This window comes from Arachis ipaensis, chromosome B4, assembly GCF_059453495.1.
Source record: "Arachis ipaensis isolate K30076 ecotype BB chromosome B4, ASM5945349v1, whole genome shotgun sequence".
NCBI classification, from domain to species: domain Eukaryota; kingdom Viridiplantae; phylum Streptophyta; class Magnoliopsida; order Fabales; family Fabaceae; genus Arachis; species Arachis ipaensis.
In genome coordinates, this window is record NC_142439.1 from 128706226 (window position 1) to 128723684 (window position 17459).

The 17459-nt window shown below is 37.3% G+C and overlaps 1 protein-coding gene across 1 annotated transcript; it reads right to left on the minus strand.

The window, feature by feature from the left end:
- Nucleotides 1–15703: 15703 nt before the first annotated feature.
- Nucleotides 15704–17247, minus strand: LOC107639780 (fasciclin-like arabinogalactan protein 10). Its single transcript, XM_016343381.3, has one exon. It carries the CDS (start codon nt 17168–17170, stop codon nt 15896–15898), a length of 1275 nt encoding a protein of 424 aa, XP_016198867.1. The 5' UTR covers nt 17171–17247; the 3' UTR covers nt 15704–15895.
- Nucleotides 17248–17459: the final 212 nt, after the last annotated feature.

Consider the following 17459-nt stretch of genomic DNA (forward strand, 5'->3'; position numbering starts at 1 on the left):
CTGCGCAGCCTTGTGATGAACACACACATACCCACTGCTCTTGAAAAGAAACAAAGAAAAACAAGCGAAGGGATCCAAGAAGAGGGAGATCGGAATCGGAAGGGAAGGGGGCCGAATCTCACGTCGTGCAGTCGCGTCGCCCTCACCACGTCGTGCCGCCGAACCGTGTCCTCGCCGTCGAGCTCATTCCATCAGTGTCACGCCGCCGGGCCTCCTCGTCGATCTGCCTGTCGCCGTTTGGGGGCGAGCCACGGACGACTCTAAGGGAGAAGACACGAGGTTGGTGGAGCCGCATCCAGTCCCAGCCGCGCCGCCGCCTCTGTGCCACCGCAGAACAGATCGGAGACGAGGGAGAGGACCGCAAGGGGGGAAAGAGTCGCGCCGCCCAGCGCCGGCCTGCACGCCGCCAACATCACTCGAGAGTTATTGGCGGAGCTGCTGCCGGGCTGCAGCCAAACCGGTTCAGAGACCGTCGCTGTATCGGTTCAGCCGTTCCTTCTTCGTTCGGTAAGCGTCTTCGATTTGAAAAGCCCTCTGATTACTGTTCTGTTATCATACGCTGAGGTTTGTGACGTTAATTGCTATAAGATTGAGTTTTGGTTGTTATGTGTTGCGATTAGAGTTGCTATGGCTACTGCGAAAGTGACTTGGAGCCGAGGTTTTGGTTGTTGATTTCGGGTTGAGGCGAAAAGGACTCTGTGACGCGTTTGGGTTATGGTTATGCGTTTTGAGGTAGGGGCTTTTGTACAAACTAGTTTTATTTAAATTAGAAACTGTTATAAATAGATATGCTGTACAAAATGTATTTTTGGTGGTTATGTGAGTCTTATGAATTGTCTGGTTTTATCTTGAATGAATATGGTTGCCTGTTTGATTGTAATAATGTATGATTTTGATAAATTGGAGATTTCTGGATTGGTTGATTTGAATGATTTTTGATAAATTGAAAGTTGAGTTTTATTTTATTGGAAACTGATTTGGTCTTGAACCTGTTAGAAAGAGTTGATGATTGGTTTTGTTGGGACCCGGAAAGGGTGGCAAAGTCCAAGTTTTAGGGGAGATGCTGCCGAAATTTCTAGAAAATCTGAGATTTTGATTGGAATTGTTATTTTGGAAAAGAATAAATTATGCTTTGACTTAAATGTTTGAGAAATAAATTATGTTTGAACTTGCCTTATTAGGAAAATCTCTATATTTTTTATGTAATTATTAAGAAAGGAATTATGCCTTAAAAATCAATTTAAATATGAAATTTCTTTATGTTTTGGAATTTGATTTACATAAACAGATTTTGGAGGGGTTTTAATGGATTTAAAATAAACCTGGTTTTCAATTAATCTATTTCACTTTATGACAATTAGGAAGAGCTTGAAGTATTTTCTGGAACTTTGATTTATTAAAATTGAAACACTTCCTGAGCCCTTGGAAACAGATTTAAGAATGACAATGAAATTAGTTTTGGCTTAAGTTTGGTTGGTCTTGAAATTGGTTCGGCATAATTGGAAACACGATTTGGTTTTGGGTTTAAACCCTATTCTATTTATTCAACTCAAGAAGTTAAAGTTTCAGAGGTTTTCAAGGAATTTAAGAAATGAGTTAGGTTATTCTCCCCTGAAGTCTTGGGACTCTGCTGAGGAATCTTACGACCAAATCTTGATTTAGAAATGAATGATTGAGTCTTTCAAAGAGATTTTGAACTTGGCATGGTTTTGAGATTTTTGGAAGTGTTGGAAAGATGTGGAAAGTGGCTCCGTTTTGAAAAGTGATTCTTGGCTAGCTGTGATTTGACTACGTTTGTTATTTAAAAGTAAATGGGCCAAGAATAATTTTGAAATAAGGTATTGAGCCTGATTGATTGTGGATATCATCAAGATTGATGAGTTATTGTTTGGTAGGCGTAAGGGCCGGGTTCGTCCCGCTTATGCTGAGAGATTTGATAATTGACGAGATTGTTGATAAGTCGCTTGCGCCTGGCAAGGACGGTGGTTAATCCCGCTTGTCGAGGTTGCGGCGCCCGCGTAAGGACGGTGGTTAATCCCGCTTACGTGTAGATGTGAGGTCGGAGGCAAAGTATCCCGCTCACATCCTTTCGGATCACAAGAGTGTGCAGGCACTGACATCCTGGACCGTGTGGCGGGCACGTTATCCCAGAGGGTTCCCATTTATACGTGACCGAAGGGCAACATTCCCATGGGAATGTGTCGGGTTGGCAATTGAACCGATAATGTGATATCACAGCCAGTAGGACAGGCATTCATCATTTGCATCTATGTGATATTGTTTGGGTGTGCATATTGTATTTGGTTTGCTTATGTGAATACTTATGTTAACTGTTATACTTGTTGTAATTGTTCTTGATTGTGTTTGAACTACATTATTTGTGATTGTGTTTGATTGGTTGACTTGTGATGAATTGGTTGATGTTTGAGTTGTTTGGGCCGGGGGCCGTGTTGGATTGGATGGGCTTGAGGCCGTGATTGGTATATTGAGTCCTAGTTCTGTATAAAGTATCTGATCGGTTCAGCATAGACTTAATGAACCTATGCTTGGAACGGGATGATCATTTATACCGCGTAGGTAACTGCTTTCATGGTTGCGGCCTAGGAAAAACTTTTCAGACATTTTCTTTAAGAAAGGAAAAAGGTTTTGTTTTAGAATATTTGAGAAACTTAGCAAGTCTTCAAAAAGAAATTTTCTGGATTTCGAATGTGAACCTATGGTTTTTGGAAAGACTCATAAGACGAGCAATGATCACTGAACTCTAAGAATGATTTTATCTTTACGTATCTTGTTATAGCAATTTCTGTAATTCTATGGTGAGAACAAGCGAGGACGACGTTCTCACTCCCCTACAGGTTATTCCTTTTCAGGATATGGAAGATGAAGCTTCAGGAGAGTTATGTTTATTTTCTGTTTACTCGGTCTTTTTGTATTACCGTAGCTATTGTTTTTCCCTCGCCTTTACCTTTATTAAGTTTGCAAGAGGGATAGGAAATTATGATATGTATATTTGTAAACTAGTGTTATGTATATATATATATATATATATATATATATATATATATATATATATATATATATATATATATATATATATATATATATATATATATATAGCTTAAGGTTGTATCTGATTTGTATGTACATGTATGTTTATGTTTTCACGAAAAGAGTTATCGAAAGGTTATGCGGTTTTAAGCTTTAAGCAGGCTCATATTTTAGTGTTAAATATTATAAGAGTCGTGGTAATACTCGAGCTATCAGAGTGGCGCAGCCGGAAGCGTGACATTTTGATAGTTAGGGTGTTACATTTGTGGTATCAGAGCAGTTCTTCCTGTAGAGCCTGAGAAATGGACTGACTATGCTTCAATTGCATACTCTGAGTGTTCGTCATGTATTAGGTCTTGTCGAATGACGAAAATTAGAGCTTTATGCACATGACGATCTATTGATTTAACGCTGTTAGTCTTGCATTGCATAATTCCTGATATTAAGTTTGGCCGGCTTAATACTAGTGAATTATGTATATGAAAGTACTAATGGGTTATCATAGATGATATACGAGTTTTGAGTAAAGCGAATCGCGGGTTTTGGGGACGTTAGAAACTATTTCTCGAGGCTATTCAGTTGTGTGTCTTGAAATTCTATTCGAGTCGACCTGTTCTTTCATATCCTAACTTGAAGTTCTTGTTTGCTACTCCTTTCGAAAAGTAATTTGATGTTCCACTCTATTTCTCTATTCATATGCATTCTTGTTTGATCTTAATTGCATATGCTTGTTTGGAATCCTTGTTGCGTCTATCTTCCTCTGTTTGAGTTCTTCTTGATTTAGGTATTTTTTTGATATAGCTTTGAACCTATCTTAATGCGCTGTGCCTTTTAACTCCTGGTTCTGAGTCCATTCTTTGAGAAATTGTTGATTCAGTTTTTCTCTTATTTGATAGTGATCACAGCCAATTTTGAGATTTTTATGAAAATTGCTGTTGGATAGATGTATACTTATCTATATAAGAAATTTGAGATTTCTTATACAGTTTAACAACTATTTATTTCTGATGCCTCGTCTGTGCTTTTACTGTGTTATGGAACTGCCCTTTCTTAAAATACAATTTGACTTTCTAGTGATTTTACCATAGTTCCCATGTACATCTTTATGTGAATATGTATTTGGGTGTTTTTCAAAATTCTGGAAAGAAAGGGAATTTCTTGCTTTTATCCCGGTTGAGTTTCGTTTGATAAACTTACTTAATTCATTTTGATTTGAGTTTGATTTAGCATACTACATGGTTTATGCCATTATTGTTCTTTTGAAAATGTTGGACTCATAGCTTTCTTATTATGAACGGACTCGTTCTTTCTTAAGCTTCTCACCTCTATGGATGTCATACGTGATTCTGTTTTTAACTAATCTTTTACATCTTGTGAACATTACCATTGATCTTGGTTTTTCCTCTCTTGTGAATCTCACTCTTATGTGAGCAGCTTGATTTGTTTCAATTTCGTGCATCGTCTATCCTCTCATTATCTCTACAAGAGTTTTTAGTCAAAGATTTATCCTAGAGAAATTACTAATGGTTGAGTTGTCTTTTTCTATGACTTTTGTATTCTTTTGAATCAATTGAAAGCTTGTTTGATGTCTCATGCCTAGTGGATCTTGTTTGAGCTATCTTGGTTTAAGACCCTTTCTTGCATGGCTTGATTTCTTTTTAGTACATCTTAAACTTCTTGAATGTTCTTCTGAGATGGTGATTTCAAGAACACTTTTGGAGTCTTGTTTTGAACCTTTTAAAGAAGTTTTGGATTCTCTTGTAAGAAGTTATAAACGGAATTTATTTTCTGTTGCTTGATTTAGATTGAAACTATTGTTATTTTTTTGATGAAGATAATTTAAAGTTGGCATGCACTATTTTAAATGAAGTTTTGAAAAGCTTCCTTGTTTAGTGGAAACCGGTTCGTTTGTAACGCACCACTTATTTCCTTTACCAAATTGTAAGCAAATTTTTATCTCGGAATTTCTTTTCTAAAAAGAGTTTGACTCCTCTTTTGTCCTTGCTATAAATGTTATACACGCTTGTGTGAATATGGACTTTGATAATTTTTTGAACCAGCATTTGAATTTTTTTTCATCCGAGTCTTATGAATTGTTTTTGGTTAGGTTGTGCACCTAACAATCTTTCTAAAATATTTGAGGAAATATTTTAGCTCTTAGCCAAACTTGGGTGCATTTTGTTTTAAAAAAAAAAAAACTCGACATAATCTACCCCAACATGAAATTTGTATTAAAGCAAAGCGATGTTTATGCTTTTGCTACTCTCTTGAAGAATGTTTGTTGCTCAACCTTTCTTCTAGACTACAAAGTGGTTTTTCCGCAAGTTTTCGACTCTTTCATGAACAATGTATTCGAAAGTATTTGTAATCGTGCTCTTGAGTTCTGTGAGCTTTGTCTTGGGTTTGAGATATTCTTTTCTGTAAACCTCATACTTCTTCGACATAGCTTGAGTTTGTTTCAAACTGATGCGCTGGTTTCCTTCCTATTGATCTTATTGAACTTCTTTGATCCAAGGGTTATCTTTGAAGTTGTCAATTGAATTGTGTCTAGTAAACTTCATTGCTTGAACATCTTTGTTTATTTGGAATCGGATATATTCTTTCAAATTTATGAGTATTGTCCTTGACATTTAAGATCTTGTATTCTTCTGAGTAGACTCGAGAATTGTTTTGATATCACGTGCGACTTGTAGATGTAGTAACGCGATGCATTGGTTCTTTAAGACGCGATATGGGTATACGGAAGTTGAAGCGGTAGGTGTGCAACGTATGAGTTGTGGGTGTTTTGTTCCTTGCGAACGGGATTGGGTTGATAGGCTTGTGATCAGATATGGGATTGTAAAGTCCTTGATGAAGTTGGGAAGTTGAAGCTTTGAGGTTGATATGAGATTAGTGTGCGAATGTTGAGCACGTCGTTTTGACCCCATCTTGTTCTATAGCCTTTAATGCTTTGCCCTACTATCACATGATTGACCCATGTCAGCTTTTGCATTGAGCCTATCTTGTAAAGTTTGCCCGGCAGTTACACTCCTACCTTTGCATCTTTATGCTTATGATAATCAAAGTATTTGAAAATCATATATATGATTATATTTTGAGATATTTTTGCTTCTTCCTTAAATGTGTTCAAGGGTGAACTATTATGGAATTTCTTTCATTTTGTATCAATTTTCGAGGGCAAAAATTTTTATAAGGTGGGTAGAATGTAAGACCCAGAACCTTTGAAAAATCTTTTTATGATCAAGCCTCAAATCATATAGTTATTTACAGCCTTAATTTCAGAAATTATTTTATTAAAGATAATTAAGGCAAGTTTTGATTTATTGAACTTGAGATAAGTTATGATTATTATCCAATTTTATAATTATTGGATTATTTTCTATATTTAAGGTATAAGGCTGATAGTTATGAAATAATAAGGATTTCATATGATTTGGATTAGATAAGTAATATTTTAAATATTAATACTGCCACTTTAGAAAAATAAAGGGTTTAATTATATTATTTCTAATTATTTTGATTTGGGCATTTTATTGAAAATAATTTGTGAAATTGATGAGCAAATAGTATTTTCTATATATCATTAGTGTGGATTTAATTTGGGTTTCAATTACTACATTATTCCCAATTTTATTTGAGATTACCAAAATGCCCATAACCCTAATTTTTGAAAATGAAACCCTAACCCTGAAACCCTAACCCGTGACCCGGTTACCTTCTCCCCCAACCCAGCGGCAGCAACACAAATGCTCCCCCTTTTTCCTCAAACCAATACACAGCGACAGTAGCAAAAACGGAGGAGTGGGGAAGAGAGGAGGGGCGATAGTGGCTGGCCTCACTACCACCGCCGCCCAGCTCCCTAACTATGCGTCCTTCTCTTCATGCTGCGCAGCCAACAGCCTCTCCTTCATCCTCTTTGCTGTGCAGCATTGTGATGAACACACACACCCACTGCTCTTGAGAAGAAACAAAGAAAAGCAAGCGAAGGGATCCAAGAAGAGGGAGATCGGAATCGGAAGGGAAGGGGGCCGCATCTCACGGCGTGCAGTCGCGTCGCCCTCACCACGTCGTGCCGCCGCACCGTGTCCTCGCCGTCGAGCTCATTCCATCAGTGCCACGCCGCCGGGCCTCCTCGTCGATCTGCCTGTCGCCGTTTGGGGGCGAGCCACGGACGACTCTGAGGGAGAAGACATGAGGTTGGTGGAGCCGCACCCAGTCCCAGCCGCGCCGCCGCCTCTGTGCCGTCGCAGAACAGATCGGAAACGAGGGAGAGGACCGCAAGGGGGGAAAGAGTCGCGCCGGCCTGCACGCCGCCAACGTCGCCGGTGTTGTCGCGATGAGAAAGAAAGCCCGCCAGACCGTCGCGGAGCTGTCCCTGCCGCCGTGCCCAGCTGCTGTTGGGAGCCCTGCCGTTGCTCATGGGGTTACGCCAGTTAGCTTCTGCCGCCGAAAAATGCCCCTACTGCGTCGCCGGAGAATTCTGCCAGTAAGGGTTTTAATTGAGATTTCTGTCCTTTTGAAATCCCGGGAAGATTGTTGATACTGCGTGGTTGTACAGCTGCTATTATCAGAAATTCGGGCCGCCGCCGTCACTCGAGAGTTATTGGCGGAGCTGCTGCCGGGCTGCCGCCAAACCGGTTCAGAGACCGTCGCTGTATCGGTTCAGCCGTTCCTTCTTCGTTTGGTAAGCGTCTTCGATTTGAAAAGCCCTCTGGTTACTGTTCTGTTATCATACGCTGAGGTTTGTGACGTTAATTGCTATAAGATTGAGTTTTGGTTGTTATGTGTTGCGATTAGAGTTGCTATGGCTACTGCGAAAGTGACTTGGAGCCGAGGTTTTGGTTGTTGATTTCGGGTTGAGGCGAAAAGGACTCTGTGACGCGTTTGGGTTATGGTTATGCGTTTTGAGGTAGGGGCTTTTGTACAAACTAGTTTTATTTAAATTAGAAACTGTTATAAATAGATATGCTGTACAAAATATATTTTTGGTGGTTATGTGAGTCTTATGAATTGTCTGGTTTTATCTTGAATGAATATGGTTGCCTGTTAGATTGTAATAATGTATGATTTTGATAAATTGGAGATTTCTGGATTGGTAAATTTGAATGATTTTTGATAAATTGAAAGTTGAGTTTTGTTTTATTGGAAACTGATTTGGTCTTGAACCTGTTAGAAAGAGTTGATGATTGGTTTTGTTGGGACCCGAAAAGGGTGGCAAAGTCCAAGTTTTAGGGGAGATGCTGCCGAAATTTCTAGAAAATCTAAGATTTTGATTGGAATTGTTATTTTGGAAAAGAATAAATTATGCTTTGACTTAAATGTTTGAGAAATAAATTATGTTTGAACTTGCCTTATTAGGAAAATCTCTATATTTTTTATGTAATTATTAAGAAAGGAATTATGCCTTAAAAATCAATTTAAATATGAAATTTCTTTATGTTTTGGAATTTGATTTACATAAACAGATTTTGGAGGGGTTTTAATGGATTTAAAATAAACCTGGTTTTCAATTAATCTATTTCACTTTACGACATTTAGGAAGAGCTTGAAGTATTTTCTGGAACTTTGATTTATTAAAATTGAAACACTTCCCGAGCCCTTGGAAACAGATTTAAGAATGACACTGAAATTAGTTTTGGCTTAAGTTTGGTTGGTCTTGAAATTGGTTCGGCATAATTGGAAACACGATTTGGTTTTGGGTTTAAACCCTATTCTATTTATTCAACTCAAGAAGTTAAAGTTTCGGAGGTTTTCAAGGAATTTAAGAAATGAGTTAGGTTATTCTCCCCTGAAGTCTTGGGACTCTGCTGAGGAATCTTACGACCAAATCTTGATTTAGAAATGAATGATTGAGTCTTTCAAAGAGATTTTGAACTTGGCATGGTTTTGATATTTTTGGAAGTGTTGGAAAGATGTGGAAAGTGGCTCCGTTTTGAAAAGTGATTCTTGGCTAGCTGTGATTTGACTACGTTTGTTATTTAAAAGTAAATGGGCCAAGAATGATTTTGAAATAAGGTATTGAGCCTGATTGATTGTGGATATCATCAAGATTGATGAGTTATTGTTTGGTAGGCGTAAGGGTCGGGTTCGTCCCGCTTATGCTGAGAGATTTGATAATTGACGAGATTGTTGATAAGTCGCTTGCGCCTGGCAAGGACGGTGGTTAATCCCGCTTGTCGAGGTTGCGGCGCCCGCGTAAGGACGGTGGTTAATCCCGCTTACGTGTAGATGTGAGGTCGGAGGCAAAGTATCCCGCTCACATCCTTTCGGATCACAAGAGTGTGTAGGAACTGACATCCTGGACCGTGTGGCGGGCACGTTATCCCAGAGGGTTCCCATTTATACGTGACCGAAGGGCAACATTCCCATGGGAATGTGTCGGGTTGGCAATTGAACCGATAATGTGATATCACAGCCAGTAGGACAGGCATTCATCATTTGCATCTATGTGATATTGTTTGGGTGTGCATATTGTATTTGGTTTGCTTATGTGAATACTTATGTTAACTGTTATACTTGTTGTAATTGTTCTTGATTGTGTTTGAACTACATTATTTGTGATTGTGTTTGATTGGTTGACTTGTGATGAATTGGTTGATGTTTGAGTTGTTTGGGCCGGGGGCCGTGTTGGATTGGATGGGCTTGAGGCCGTGATTGGTATATTGAGTCCTAGTTCTGTATAAAGTATCTGATCGGTTCAGCATAGACTTAATGAACCTATGCTTGGAACGGGATGATCATTTATACCGCGTAGGTAACTGCTTTCATGGTTGCGGCCTAGGAAAAACTTTTCAGACATTTTCTTTAAGAAAGGAAAAAGGTTTTGTTTTAGAATATTTGAGAAACTTAGCAAGTCTTCAAAAAGAAATTTTCTGGATTTCGAATGTGATCTATGGTTTTTGGAAAGACTCATAAGACGAGCAATGATCACTGAACTCTAAGAATGATTTTATCTTTACGTATCTTGTTATAGCAATTTCTGTAATTCTATGGTGAGAACAAGCGAGGACGACGTTCTCACTCCCCTACAGGTTATTCCTTTTCAGGATATGGAAGATGAAGCTTCAGGAGAGTTATGTTTATTTTCTGTTTACTCGGTCTTTTTGTATTACCGTAGCTATTGTTTTTCCCTCGCCTTTACCTTTATTAAGTTTGCAAGAGGGATAGGAAATTATGATATGTATATTTGTAAACTAGTGTTATGTATATATATATATATATATATATATATATATATATATATATATATATATATATATAATATAGCTTAAGGTTGTATCTGATTTGTATGTACATATATGTTTATGTTTTCACGAAAAGAGTTATCGAAAGGTTATGCGGTTTTAAGTTTTAAGCAAGCTCATATTTTAGTGTTAAATATTATAAGAGTCGTGGTAATACTCGAGCTATCAGAGTGGCGCAGCCGGAAGCGTGACATTTTGATAGTTAGGGTGTTACAGGTATAACCAGCAGGAAGACCATACGGGGGCCATCCAGTAGTTAATGGAGGTTGATACGGTAGCATAGGGCCACGTGGACGAGTATTGCGTCCAACATTTCCAGTTTGAATAGTCGTGACGACTATGCTTTCAGTTCCAATTACACCTTCCGAATGTGAAGACACGTCAGCTTGTTGCATGGATACTGGTATGCTATCATTGGTGGACGAACCACCATTCAAATTTGATAATTCATCAGCCATGTGAATGATCTTCCTACTTCGTAATCGCATACACTAAGGAATTACTGGAAAACAGTTATTTTGACACACTTCGATTTAAAACTGTCTCACTGGGCGTGCCTATTTGTTTTGTCGATTTTTAGCAAATCGATGGTGGTTTGATATCTAGTGGTCTAGGAGCGAAACCTACTCCTCTGTGCGAGAATCAGTTTTCTAGAAGTGCATCAAAGCGTCTTTGATTAGACAAGTTTTGATAATAAAAATAAAGTAAATTTGTAAAATGTTAAATGAAATTTAGAAAGTAAAGTTTTCAATAAGTAAAGACATGGTAAATGAAAAGGCTTGTACTAAAATCAAAAGGAAACAGTAAAAGCGCCTTCAATTAAATCAAAGAACTTTAAAGTAAGTAATAGAATGTTGAAAGACAAATTAAACAGAGAAAATAAAGAATGTAAATAACACTTAGTGAATAAGATTAAATGAAATATGAAGTTTACAAACAGAATTGAAATTGAAAGAAAGAAGAAGGTGGAAGGAACCCTACAGAAAAAGGAAACTCGATCGCAAACTCAAGGATTCGTTGGGATGTGAGAGTGCCAGAGTATTTTTTTGAGTAAAAGTTCCAACCCTTATTCCATAATACTTCCTTGTATTTATAGGCTATTTTACATAACGGTTAAATTAATCACTATTAATTACAATTGAATGAAAACTACAAATTTAAAATACAATCACCCTTGATAACTGTTCTTGCTGCGTGATTGTAGATATTTCCCACGTTTACCTTGCGTAATGACAGCCACTAACTTTGCGTCTTCCATAACCATTTGATTGATTCTTCGAAATCCTTCACTTCACAAGTCGAGTCTTTTACTAAATTTCTCAAATCGAGTCCTCTACTCGATTTAGCTCGTTCGATTTGACAATAAATCGAAATCCAATTCAGCACTAATTATCCTCAACTGTATACTTACACGTGTTTCCTCAAGAAATTATACTTGACTTATTTCGATTTAACCCATTCTGATCGAAAATACTTTTTTCGATCAACACCTATTATATATGAATTATATTTAAGGCAAAGTATAGATAATTAAATGTTTTCATCATTTAATTTTTACTACTCTCTCTTAAAACATATACTTATAGTTTAACTATAATTTTCCCTATGCTAATACGGGTGTGGCTCGGTCTTTGATACCATGTAAGAGTCTTGGTTATGAAGAGAACCAAGCATGAATCTTGAATATCAGAATATCAGAGAGAATAGAGAGAAAACAGTGTTCAATATGAGAGCTTTATAATTGAATCAAATAATCAATATATCTATCTTGTCGCACATGGTTCCGGCTCATATATATATATATATATATATATATATATATATATATATATATATATATATGCCAACATATTACTAACAATAATTAATTATTATATTTTAAACACATGTATAAAGAGACCAGGATATATAAAGATATTTTTATTAGATTCCCTATGCTAATACGGGTGTGGCTCGGTCTTTGATACCATGTAAGAGTCTTGGTTATGAAGAGAACCAAGCATGAATCTTGAATATCAGAATATCAGAGAGAATCGAGAGAAAACAGTGTTCAATATGAGAGCTTTATAATTGAATCAAATAATCAATATATCTATCTTGTCGCACATGGTTCCGGCTCATATATATATATATATATATATATATATATATATATATATGCCAACATATTACTAACAATAATTAATTATTATATTTTAAACACATGTATAAAGAGACCAGGATATATAAAGATATTTTTATTAGATACAATTATAAAAAAGATATTTTTATTAGACACATCCACAAAGACACTTCCATTAAACACAATAATAATAAATAAGAATTGACAAAAGTTGGTAGAAATATTGTTGATAACATGACAGGATTTATATATATATATATATATAGCTGCATTACTGCACATATGACACTGCCTTGCCTAATACAGCTAGATACAAACAGATTTAACTAACCTACTTAACTAATAGTAACGGAATTTATGAACAGAATTAACTACCATAGCTATATATGCCTAATAAACAATGTTGTTAAAATTAAAGTAATGCATCTTTATTTCTAAACATCACTTTTTAAGACGTGTTGCTTAAAAAAAATATTACTATGTTAAAAAAAAAATACTATTTATACACTAAAAAATTTACTGCATGCATGATGATCTATGGTGTAATTCATACAATCAGTTTATGAGTCAAAATGCTATATAGTTGGTGGTTCAGATCCATGCGTGTGCGTGATGAATGCATATATCTTATGGAGACCAACCTTAATTTTACCCTATCCCTGTATGAGTCTTCTAGGATTTTAAAATTTGACATTTAATCTTTTTTTTTTTTTTGAAGTAAAAAGCTCAATACAACAAGGTGGAGCAAGGAAGAGCAAATAACTGACAACTCTAAACATAAACAACCCTTAGTTATCTTCGTCATAGCCATCAACAAATACAGAGTCCACCACCACTCTACTCATCGGATAGCAAAGAGGACCTGTTGATAATATCCACCACACCTGAGCCTTGATGCCTAAAGATTCTACCATTCCGTTCTAGCCAAATTGTCCAGATCACAGCAAAGAAACCAATGAACCACCGCTTCCTCTCCTCCTTCCTTGCTGCAACATTCGTCTAACTTTCGAAGTGCTACTTTAGTGTACCTGACATGATCCATGTCCTGCCAAGAGCGAGTAGCCAAGCACACCACACCTGCCAAAAGACCTCACACCCAACAAACAGATAAAAAGCAGACTCCACCGACCTACAACATAAGACACACATATGATAATTTTGGTTAATCACACCTAATCTACCCAGTCTTTCCTTAATATTCACCCTCTCCACCAATACAAACTAAAATAACAGCTCAATCCTTGGAGGAATAAGACCCCTCCAAATAGCACTAGTGAAACTATAGCTTGTTATTTCCTCTAGGACATTTAATCTTTTAAATTTTAAAATATAAAAACTAATTTCTATTGTTTACTTTGGTTAGACAATACATGGAATATTAATTCTCACATGTTTTCATTAAGTATTTACATGTGTAAATTGGACAAATAAATTTCCAGCGTGCAATACAAAATAGTACCTAAATAATTTAAAATTTTTTAACATGTTTTTATTAAGTATTTACATGTGTAAATTGGACAAATGAATTTCCAGCGTGCAATACAAAATAGTACCTAAATAATTTAAAATTTTTTAAAATAATTCTTGAAAAATTTTAAAATTTTTTAAAACAATTCATTCATTTTTTCAAAAATCAATGTCTTATAATATTTTTACTAATCAAAATAATAAAAGATTATTAAAAATATATAATAAGTAAAGAATATAAAAAATAATAAAATATATACTAAAGAATAATTTTATTTAGGTTTAATTATTTATTAATTTTTATAATGTTACTAAAATTTTTTATTTTATGTTTTTATATTTTTTTAATTAAATATATATATTATTTTTAATTTTGTAATTAGATTCTTTTCGTATTTTAATATTAAAATTAACCATCACAGGACAAGGGAATCTATAACTAATATTTTTTGGTATAGATTTTTTTGCTAATTAAGCATACATGAGCCGCTAATTTAATTGCACTCATAAACTCTGTGGTATCTTTCAATTTGATATGAATTGTTATATACATAAAGCAAAATTCACACTCCTGATATTTATTTAAGTAACTAAAGAAATTTATTACTCGTTAACCTAAGTTGATTTCTTAACTATCTATCTTAATTTAGCATATAGGTAGCCCTTTTGTAACCCAACCTTTCATAAGAATAGCAATTGTTATTGTTATGAGTTATGACTCAAGCCTATGGAGAGAGTAGCCCAACCCAAAAGACTAGATATTAAGTTGGAGTTTCATGACTTCAGTATTATGTGGAGCTTACTTACTTGGCTACTTGCCTAATCCAGGACCCGTAACACTCTCCCTGTCTAACTGCAACTCCGCAGGTTCCGGAAAAAGTTAATTAAATAAAGCTTGGAAGTGTTCTCTTGGTGGCAAATATGGCACGGTACAAATTCATCAAATAATATGGAAATACAAGAAATATCATTATGGATTTATAGTTTTATACCAAGATTCAAAACCTACTCAAGAAGCATCGTCAAAATCATCTGCTTATCGGCTTGTGATTCTTTCATTTCTTTGGTCAAATGCACTAGGAACTTTTCCACCATGTCAATCTCATTTGTGATGGTTTGATGCTTTGAAGTGTTCTCTGGGTGGCAAATATGGCATGGTACAAACTCATCAAATAATGTGGAAATACAAGAAGTAACATTATGGATTTATACCAAGATTCAAAACCTATTCAAGAAGCATAAAAAATCACCTTCTTGGCAGCTTGTGAATTGTGATTCTTTCATTTCTTTGGTCAAATGGAACGTTTGCCCCATGCCAATCATTTGTCATGGTTTGGTTTGATGCCATAAAAATTCTTAAACTATTCCTGTGGGATCCTTCCTAAAAGAAGCATTAACATAATATTTGATTACTAGTAGTTCATATTTTATAGTTTATAGTTCTAAGAAAAACAGACCCAGTAAAAGTTTCCATTAGATGCAAGCAGCAAAATTCTCGATGCAACGTTCATAATCAAGCACTTCCAGTTTCATACAGAAAACTTTCATTAATCATCTACATAGCCAAACACAAACACCATTCGCCGCACAGTCCCACAAAAACCAGATCTGGGTGCTTCTGATGAGCTATGATGACGCAACTTGCAAGCCAACAAAATGCGGTGGTCCCTCATCGCACAAGCTCGACACAACTGACCCCACTCACTACTCCACCACGTGTCCGTGCCACTCAATCCCACCAATCGCATCCCAACGTCCCCACACATATCCATATAATCAAAAAATATAAAGAAAAGAGAATAAATAAATTAATCTAATAAAGTAAAAAAGAAAGTAAATTACACTAAAACCAGCGTAACGTTCACATCATCATCACATGCCTAATGTAATTTATAACAAAAAAATAAATTTAAGAAAAAAAATCTCCAATCCAATCACATCGAGGGAACAGAGTAAAATAAAAGTGAAAAAAAAAGAAAAAGAAAAAAAAGCTCAAAAAAGGTGAAATTACAGATCAGGACATGAAAACAGTGGGGAAAACAACCGCACACAAAGCAGCTACTGTAAAAGTGAGAACCGCAAAAGAAGCTTCAACTCTCACGCTAGCAGACTTAGGGGAGGTGCCGCTACGCTCCGCCTCCGCCGATGGCGCGTCCGACGGAGCACCAGCGGGAACATCACCGGCAGGTGCTGGCGGCGAAGCTGGGAGAGGAGAAGGAGCCTCAGCCGGCGACGGAGCTGATGCAGGAGTTGGAGACGGAGCACTGGCAGGCTCTGGCGCAGGCGCCGGCGACGGCGACTTTCCGAAAAGCTCCGTAGGAAGGAGAACGCTGTCTACAGTGTAAATAGAAAGGGGAGTGGAATCCAACACGGTATCCGCAACCCTAGAAGAATCAACACCGGTGTGCAATGTAACTGAATCTCCGGCAACGGAAACCGTCAAATCGTACTTTCCAGCACCGTTAGTGGCCAATGTACTAATGGCATCCTTGGAAGTCTTCAAGGAACCGACAGGAAGGTACTTAGCGGCGGCGTGGTACTGTAAGAGCGAAACGATCTCAGCGTTGGTGAGCTTGCTCAGATCGGGAACGCCTTTTGCCTTGAATGCCTCATCGGAAGGTGCAAAAATGGTCAAACCTTTATCAGCCGTTGACTGGAATGTCTTAATGACGCCGTTAGAGACGATCAAGCTGGCAAACGTCTTGCAACCTGCTTTCTCGAGGAGCGCCGTTATGTTAAGGGAGGATGACGGAGCTGGAGCGGTTAAGATCCCTGGCGCGATTATCGGAGCACTAATCTCGAGGACGGAGATGTTGTAAGGAATCTGTTTAACTGATTTGGTGTAGGTGGAGGCGAGCTTGGAGCCTGGAACGGCGGAGCCGAAGGCGACCTTGCCGCCGCGGATGTCGGTGATGTTGACGGATCCGATGTTTCCCTCGGCGTTGCCGGTGGTTTGGTAGAGGGTGGTGGTGAGGGTGGTGCCGTCGGTGATCTTGTGGAGCTTGGTGGGGTCGAAGTAGTCGAGGAGGACGAGGAGGCTGAGGAGGTTCTTGATGACTGGTAAGGGGTGGTTCTGTGTGATGGAAGAGAATGCGGAGTTTGGGATGGCGAGGACGGTGATGGTGGTGCGAGAGTTGATCTCGTCGGCGAGTTTTGTCTGAGAGAGGTAGCTGTTGAACTGGCTGTAGTTAGGGTCGGATTCGAGGATTGCTGTGATGTTGTGGGCGGAGACTGCGGCGGCGAAGACGGCGAGAAGGAGGAGGAGGAGGTGGTGGCGGTTGTGAGCCATTTTGACAGAGTGAGAGTGGGGAGTGTGAGTGAGTAAGTGGAGAGTGTGGGAGTGGGTGAGGAGTTAAAAGAAGGGTTCAGAGTAGTGGGGTCTAACCATGGTTAAGAGAAGAATAACCACATTTGGCATAATTCTTACATACAGATATAAAATCATAATTACTTGTTTTCTATATTAATTTATTATCATAAAATAATTAAAAATATAATAAATAAAAAAATTCTTATGTTATAATTTACAAAACCATTTTGTCTTATATGTATTTGTCCAGACACAAAAATTGATTTTC